This window comes from Cinclus cinclus, chromosome 3 (assembly GCF_963662255.1).
Source record: "Cinclus cinclus chromosome 3, bCinCin1.1, whole genome shotgun sequence".
Classification (NCBI taxonomy): Eukaryota; Metazoa; Chordata; class Aves; order Passeriformes; family Cinclidae; genus Cinclus; species Cinclus cinclus.
Genome location: NC_085048.1, coordinates 705,022 through 713,126, shown reverse-complemented (window position 1 = coordinate 713,126; position 8,105 = coordinate 705,022). Strand labels below are relative to the sequence as shown.

Below are 8,105 nucleotides of genomic sequence, written 5' to 3'. Positions count from 1 at the left end.
CCCCCGGCTTCCTTTCCAGCCTCCAGCCGTTTTCCTGCTCCCTGGCAGGCCTTGGGCCAGGAGCTGAACTCTGCTGTCACCTCTCCCTGTCTTTCAAAACTCCCAGACCGAACTTGGGCCAAGACATCATCTCATCTGCCTCTGCTGAGTGCTGGGGGAAGCACAGGGCTGGTAACCAGCCTTCAGCCCTCCCAGGGAGTTCAGCATTCCCAGGACCTGCCCCTGCTCTGGGAGCAGGGCCTGGGGTGTTGCTGCACGCAGAGATGTGCCTGGGGATCCTTCAGGACCAGCTCTGACAGCAGCGTCTAGTCCTGGAGGGGGACGTGAATCCCTTCCCTTCGAGAGGTGGAGGGCAGAGATCCCCTCGGAGCATCCAACCTCCCCCCTTCCCCTCCTCCCTGATCAAGGGCCTTCTCTGGGGGCTCATTACTCTCCCGTACGTTTATTACGCTAATCCACAAGGATTAAGTTAAACCAGTCGACGCAAAATCCAGTGTTTTCCAGCCCGTTGGGGCCAAAATTACTGTCCAGTGTTAAAACGGGGAAGGAGGGGAGGGCTGGGCAATGAGGGAGAACCTGCAGCATCAGAGAGGGACGGGAGCGGGGCCACCCAGAGCCGTGATCCTGGTGACTTGGGGACCCCGGTGGCGTGGCACTAGATCTTGGGGCGCCAGCCCTTGATGAACTGCATGATCTTCTTCACCTGGAGCTTGGTGAGGCGGAAATCGTCGGCCAGGATCTCCTCGCTGAGCTGCACGAAGATGCTGCCGTCGATGCGCTCGCGGGCGAAGAAGCTCACGACGTCCTCGGAGAGGCCGATGAAGCGCAGGCACTTGGACACCTCCTCCAGCGACAGGGCCGACAGGTCAGCGGGGGGCAGCCAGGCCGAGCTGTCCCCTCCGGGCCGCCCCGAGGCCGGAGGGGCTCCCCCATCGCCCCGTGCTGCAGGCGGCACCTCGATGACCCCCTGGGCCAGGTAGAGCCGGGTGACGCCCTCGGCCCCGCGCAGGACCGCGGGGGACAGCGGGGCCGCCCCCCTGAAGACGATGCCATCCCCGTCCAAGCCCTTGGGGGGGCGAGGGGGAGCCGCCGGCTCCTCGGAGGGGGCGAACGGCTCCGGTGAGGAGGAGGAGGAAGGGGCGGCGGGGGCCGAAGGCGCTTTGGACCACTCGGGACTCTCGGGCCACTCGGCCGAGCCGGCGAAGGGGTTGAGCGCCCCGAAAGGGGCAAAGCGCTTTTGGGGGTGCGGGGGTTTGAGGCGGGGGCAGCTGCGGAAGGGTTTCAAGGTGGGGTCGGCCCCCAGAAGCGGCGTGGAGCAGCCGCTGCCCGCCCCGGCGCCCGGCTCGGAGAACGCCCAGGGGTCGGACCAGGAGCCGGGCGCGGGCTGGGCGGGGGGCAGCGCCCGCCCGGGGGGCTCGGCAGCCTTGCAGTCGGCCCAGGTGCAGGGGTAGCAGTACAGCGAGTAGGCGTCGGGCGAGGGCGAGCCGCTGCCGCTCCGCGGGGCCGACCTGCCGGGGCGAGAGCAGCGTCACCATCGCCCCCGGGCGCGGTGTCCCCGTGCCCGGGCTCCAGATAACCCCCCCCACCCATCCACCCCCGTGTCCCCGGAGCCACTCACCCGTCGTGGAGCCCCGAGGAGTAGTAGGAGAGGCTGGGGCTGGGCGAGGGCGCCGGTGCCGGCTTCGGGCAGCGCAGAGGGGCCGGGGGGCTGCAGGGAGCCGGGGGGCGGCCGCCCCGGGGCGGCACCGGGGGCGCGTTCAGCAGCCGGCACTCCTCCTTCACCTGGAACGGGGGAAGCGCTGTCAGAGCCCCGGGGAGAGCTGGGGATCCCCGCGGCTGGAGGGGTGATGGGGGCTCGGGGACAGCCGGTCCTGCCGAGCCCGTGCAGGTGGGGAGATTTGGGGTTGTCCTACGCCATGGTGAGAGAAGACCGAAATATCGGGGTACCCCGTGGTGAAGGGGAGCCTGAAATGTTGGATACCCCGTTGTGTAGGGAAGCCCAGAGGATCTGGGTACCCCACGGTTCTGGGCAGCCCAAGAGCTTCGGGTACTCGATGGTGCAGAGAGCCCTGGAGAACCGGGGGTACCTCAGGATTTCTCTGAGCATCTGGTGATGGGCAGCCCTGGGGAGCTGCGGTCTGAAGACTCGGGTGACCAAGCAGAGCCGGGGAGGGACCCCAAGGCCAGGGCACAGGGCTGTCCTGCCGTGGGGCTGCCGGAGCGGCTGACAGGATCCCAGCCACGCCTTTCCCCATCCCTGGGGCCAGGACCGGGCTCTTACCGCCTCCGATTTGGGTGGCACCGGGGGCGGGGTGTCCCCTCGGGGCTCGTCCCCGGGGCGGTGCGGGGAGCCCAGCGGGGTGACAGCCCCGAAGGAGACGAGGTCCGGCCGGCCGCCGCTGCTGCCCAGCTCGCAGCAGCTCTCCGGGCTGGGATTGCTCCACAGCTCCTCGTAGGGAATCTCCAGCGGCTCCTGAGTCCTGAACTCGGGCTCGGCCCAGTCGGGCGTCACGTACTCTCGGTCGGGGTCGGGGAAGTCGGGCAGCGGCGGGCGGGGGGTGCCCCCGCCGAGACCCCGCGGTGCCTGGCAGCGGGCGGGGGGCTCCCGGGGACCCCCGGAGCCGCAGGCACAGAGCGAGAGGCGCCGCAGGGGCCGGCTGAGCTCGTCGCGGCCGCAGGCGGGCAGGCAGAGCCGCAAGCGCCGCGGGCTCGCGCATTCCTCCAGCAAGTCCGGCTTGGCTTCGCGCACGGCCCGCGAGTACTCGTCGGGGTTGAAGCGGTCGTGGCAATACGCGGCGCTGTCCCGCAGCAGCTTCTCCAGCTGCGGGTCCCCGGCCAGCAGCCCCTCGGGCAGCTGGAAGCGCGGCATGTCGGTGAGCAGCAGGAAATGGAAAGGCACCAGCTCCTCCCGGCGCAGGATGCAGCACAGCACCACCGTCTTGGAGATGATGCTGACCAGCTTGTAGCAGTGGCCCTCGCGGATGGCGTGCAGGTCGTAGGGGTTGCGGGCGGGCCGGCTGGGCACGGCCACGTTCACGGGCAGCCGAACCTTCTCGATGATGCTGCGGATGGTGTGCTCGCCCTCCTGCAGCCGCAGCTCCAGCGGGCTGCGAGTGCTGAAGCGGCCCTTGCACTGGAAGGGCAGGCTCAGGCTCTCGTTGGTGCGGTGGTTCATGCAGATCAGGCACGGCATCTTGCCCTTCACCTGCCTCGCCCCCGCCGCCGGAGCCGCCTTGCCCAGCTTGCGCAGGAGGGTGTTGAAGCGCGACTTCTCCTTCACCGTCTTGGCGCACAGGATCTCCGCTTGCCCCATCAGCGTCAGCTCGTCCCCCGCGTTCAGCGTGAAGTTGTAAACCTCGCTGTCCTCGCTGAACTCCCCCGACACAACCTGCCCGTGACAGCCCCAGCGTGGCACCCGCTGCCCTGCCCCAGGCACCCGGCACCCCAGCACTATCCCTGACATCCCACCACCATCCCTGACATCCCATCACCATCCCTGACATCCCATCATCATCCCCTGACATCCCACCACCGTCCCTGACATCCCACCACCATCCCTGACATCCCATCACCATTCCTGACATCCCACCATCATCCCCGACATCCCATCACCATCCCTGACATCCCACCACCGTCCCTGACATCCCACCACCATCCCTGACATCCCATCACCGTTCCTGACATCCCACCATCATCCCCGACATCCCATCACCATCCCTGATATCCCATCACCGTTCCTGACATCCCACCATCATCCCCGACATCCCATCACCATCCCTGACATCCCAGCACTATCCCTGACATCCCACCACCGTCCCTGACATCCCACCACCATCCCTGACATCCCATCATCATCCCCTGACATCCCACCACCGTCCCTGACATCCCATCACCATCCCTGACATCCCACCATCATCCCCGACATCCCATCGCCATCCCTGACATCCCATCACCGTTCCTGACATCCCATCACCATCCCTGACATCCCATCATCATCCCCTGACATCCCACCACCGTCCCCGACATCCCATCACCATCCCTGACATCCCATCACCGTTCCTGACATCCCACCACTGTCCCTGACATCCCATCACCTGCCCTGATGCTCCACCACCACTCCCTGCTGTCCCACTGTCCTCTCCTGCTGTCCCAGCACCACCCCGTGCTTTCCCACATTCCCCCCTTCATTCCCAGCATCCTGCAGTGGTGTCCTGCCAATCCCCCCAGTATCCCCTCACTCAGCCCTGCTGTCCCACCGTCAACCTTTGCTGTCCCACCGTCCTCTCCTGCTGTCCCACCACCCCCCAAGTCTCTGTTTCCTCACCCCTACTCCCGAGTATTCCCCCAATATTCCCCTCCTGCCCCACCCCTGTCCTCGGTGTCCCCTGCCATCCCACCAGCACTCCCTGCTGTCCCAGCAGTGTCCCCCAGACCCGTCCCCTGCTGCTCCCAGGACCTTCACGCTGAAGGTGATGGCCTCCATGACGAAGATGCGGTCTGGGAAGATGCTGGCCACCTCCTCCACGCTGTTGAAATACTGCACGGGCTCACGGAGGTCCCGGTCCTGGTCCAGCAGCTTGAACTTCCCTGCGGGGACCCCCGAGCCCACCGAGGTGAGAGAATCCTGATGGGGACGCCTTCCCGGGGGCAGCCACCCCTGAGGCAGCCTGGGGTCCCCACCGCATCTCTGGGGACACCCCTGTGGGCTTTGTCAGTGTCCAGGTGCTGCAAGGGGACCCCAGAGAGCATCCCCGGGCCGGCACCCCCCACAGCAGCACTGGGGGGTTTCTGGGTGGGACAAGGCACAGGATACACGGTGGTGTCTCAGCAAGGCCGCTCGGCACCCCCAGAGCTGCCAGGACCCCCCAAAAGCTGTAATGTGAATGGAAGAACATGCCCAGAGCAGCCCAAATTGCAAGGGGTGCCCATTATCCCCCAGAATCTCGTCCTAGCCCTGCCAGGGCACGGTGACCCCACAGCTCGGGTGGGAGAGACACCGGGCAGGAAGCGGGGAAATGCAGGGATGGGGAAAGGCAGGGACAGGAGAGGGGAAAGGCAGGAATGGGAACGGGGAAAGGCAGGAATGGGAACGGGGAAAGGCAGGAATGGGAACGGGGGAGCTGCAGCCGCAGCGAAGCCGCCTCCTCCGGCATCGGCAGCCGGGGCCGGACCTGAGGGGAATATTAATCCCGGGCGGCAGAGCTGGGACAGCAGAGCTGGGACAGCAGAGCTGGGGCAGCAGAGCTGCTCGCTTGGCCCTGGGGGCAGCCGAGGCTGGAGCCGGCTCAGCCCCGCATGCCGAGGCACCGCCGGGCACGGCCGAGCCCCCGAACGCTGTTAACACACTGCCCAGCCCCGCTGCATCCCCGTGGGACGGGTGATTAACCCCTCCCCCGCTCCCTTTCCCATTATTTATTTATTAGCAGGACTCATTACTGCCATGGAGCACTTAGAGGGGTCATTAAGGCTCTGGCGGCTGCCGGCAGAGGCAGCTCAGCACCTTCGTCTGCGCTGCCGGCCCCAACCATCCTCATCCTCATCCCAGCCCCAGCTCCTCCCCAGCACATCCCATCCTCATCACTCTCCTTGATAATCCCTGTTCCTTTTTCCCATCCCATCCTCATCTCTCTCCCATTCTCAGCTCTATCCCATCCTCATCCCTGTCCTTGTCTGCATCCCATTATCCCATCCCATTATCCCATCCCATTATCCCATCCCATCCCATCCCATCCCATCCCATCCCATCCCATCCCATCCCATCCCATCCCATCCCATCCCATCCCTATCCCCATCCTTTCCAGCTCCCTCTGCAGCCCCTGCAGCTCTTCCAGGGGTGGGGGCAGCCCCCAAACCAGAGCATTTTTCCCCCCAGACTGGACCTTACTGGGCAGGTCCCGGCTCTGCTGGCCCGGGGACACCATTCCCATTGTCCCCGTTGTCCCCGTTGTGCCCAGCCCCCCACCTGGGTACTGGAGCGGGATGTCGATTTTGGGCCCGATGACGTAGTGTCCCTCCTCCAGGCTGTGGGCTGTCACCGTCGTCCACTGGCGGCACGAGTGGACCAGGAGCACGTCCTGGGCTGTCACCCCCTCCACGCGCTCACCTGCGGGGGGACAGGGCTGTCACCACCGCCACCCCCCGCCCCCCCGGCGCCGCTGGGCGGACGGACGGACGGAGCGAGGGATGAGCAGGTGCCGCTGCCAAGAGCCGCCAGTTGCCCAGGAAACAATTTCTTTGTCCCCCCTGAAAAGCTGCAGCCGCCGCAAACAACAAGTTTATTGAGTCGGGGCCGGCGCAGGCTCCCCCCGGGAGCGCTCCAGAACCGCGGCACCCCGAGACTCCCCCCTAGACTCCCCCCGACCCCCCCCGGCACCCCCCTGCAGCCGGGATGGGCCCTGGGTGACAGTGGGGAGAAGTGCTGGGGGCAGTGGGAGCAGCCTGCGCCCCAGAACTTCCCCCCTCGCATCCCCACAGGGCGGGAGCTCAGGGACCCCCCTGAGGGGCAACCCCGGCACCCCCTCCCCAGACCCCCCACCCTGAAGGGTCCGGCCAGAGCAGCCCTGGAGTCGGGACAGCAGCTTGGTCTCACCTGCCCCAGCCTCCTTCCCTCCCTCCTCCTCCTCAGCACTCCAGACTCCTTCCTTCCCCTCATCCCTTCAGCCTCTTCCAGCCTATTCACCCCTCCAGCCTTCCTCTCTCTCTCCCTCCTCCTCCTCGCTTCTCCAGTCACCATTCCTTCCCCTCACCTCTCCATCTTCCTCCTCATCCCTTCACTCTCCATCCCTCCCTCCAAGCCTTCCCCTCTTCCTCCTCCTCACTCTCAAGCCTTCCTCACTTCCCCATCCCTCCACCGCTTTCTGCTCCTCATCACTCCAATCTCCCTCTCTCCTCTTCGTCCCCCCAGACTTCCTCCCTCCCTCTTTCTGATCCCTTCGTCCTTCGTCTCTCCCTTTCCCACAGCGCTCCAACCTCCCTCCTTCCTCGTCCTCACTCTCCAGCCTTCCTCCCTCCCTCCCCATCCCTCCGCCTTCCACCCCTCCCTCCTCCTCATCACTCCATCCTTTCTCCCTCCTCCTCATCACTCCAGCCTCACTCTCTGTCCCTCCATCCTCCCTCCCTCCCCTGGTCCCTCCGGCCTTCCTCCCACCCTCCTCCTCCTCCCCATAACTCCAACCTCCCTCCCTCCTCCTCCTCCTCCTCCTCCTCCTCCTTCTCCTTCTCGTCCCTCCAGTCTTCACCCCCCGCTCGTGTCCTCCCCCGCCGGGCTCACCCTGCCCAAGGCAGACGAGGGTGGGCAGGCGGCACTGGCTGACGATGGCGTCGAGGGGCAGCGCCGCGGGGCTCCAGCGGAGCCGGGCCAGCCCCGCCGCCAGCTTCTCCATCGCATCGCGGCTCAGGCCGGCCCCGGGCCGGGCTCCATCGCCGCCGCCGCCGGGCCGGGGCCGGGGCCGGGGGGCGGCGGGAGCGGGGCAGGAGGAGCCGCCCCCCGCCCGCCCCCGGCCCCTCCTGCCCGCCCGCCCCGGCAGGCGGAACCCCCCCCGGCGGGGGCGGGGGAGGCGGCGGCGGGCGGGGACCCCCGTGCGGGACTCCCCCCCGGGACCGGGCATCCCCCCCGGGTCCGGGCATCGCCCCCCCGGGACCGGGCATCGCCCCCCCGGGACCGGGCATTCCCCCCCCGGACCGGGCATCGCCCCCCCGGGACCGGGCATTCCCCCCCCGGACCGGGCATCGCCCCCCCGGGACCGGACATTCCCCGGCGGGGCCGCTCCGGGGCTGCCCCGGGCGGGGGCGGCTCCGGCCGCGCCCTCGGGATCGGGGTCGCTCAGGGCAGGCTCGCTCCGGGGTTCCGGGGGCTCGGCTCTCTCCGGCCGCCGGGGGAACGGGCCGGGGGCGCTCCGGGGACCCTCCCCACATCCCGTCCCGCTGCTGGAAGAGCCGGGAGCTGCCGGGGGCTTCCAGGCGAGGGCAGCGGGGGCACAAGGGAGCAGTGGGGGACGGGGGGGACCCCGATGCCGCCCCACACCCCGATGTCCCGGCCGGGACCCCCCGGCCCGGCGCTGCCGCACAGACACGGAGCACAAATGGCACCGGCGCCGGGAGAGGGG

At 67.8% G+C, this 8,105-nt stretch overlaps 1 protein-coding gene across 1 annotated transcript; it reads right to left on the bottom strand.

The window, feature by feature from the left end:
• Positions 1-655: 655 nt before the first annotated feature.
• Positions 656-7,382, bottom strand: GAREM2 (GRB2 associated regulator of MAPK1 subtype 2). The gene is made up of 6 exons (XM_062488353.1): positions 7,271-7,382; positions 5,963-6,103; positions 4,457-4,587; positions 2,282-3,388; positions 1,619-1,782; positions 656-1,508 (listed from the first exon to the last, which is right to left on the bottom strand). Exons 1-6 carry the CDS (start codon positions 7,380-7,382, stop codon positions 656-658), a joined length of 2,508 nt encoding a protein of 835 aa, XP_062344337.1.
• Between the last annotated feature and the right edge of the window lie 723 nt (positions 7,383-8,105).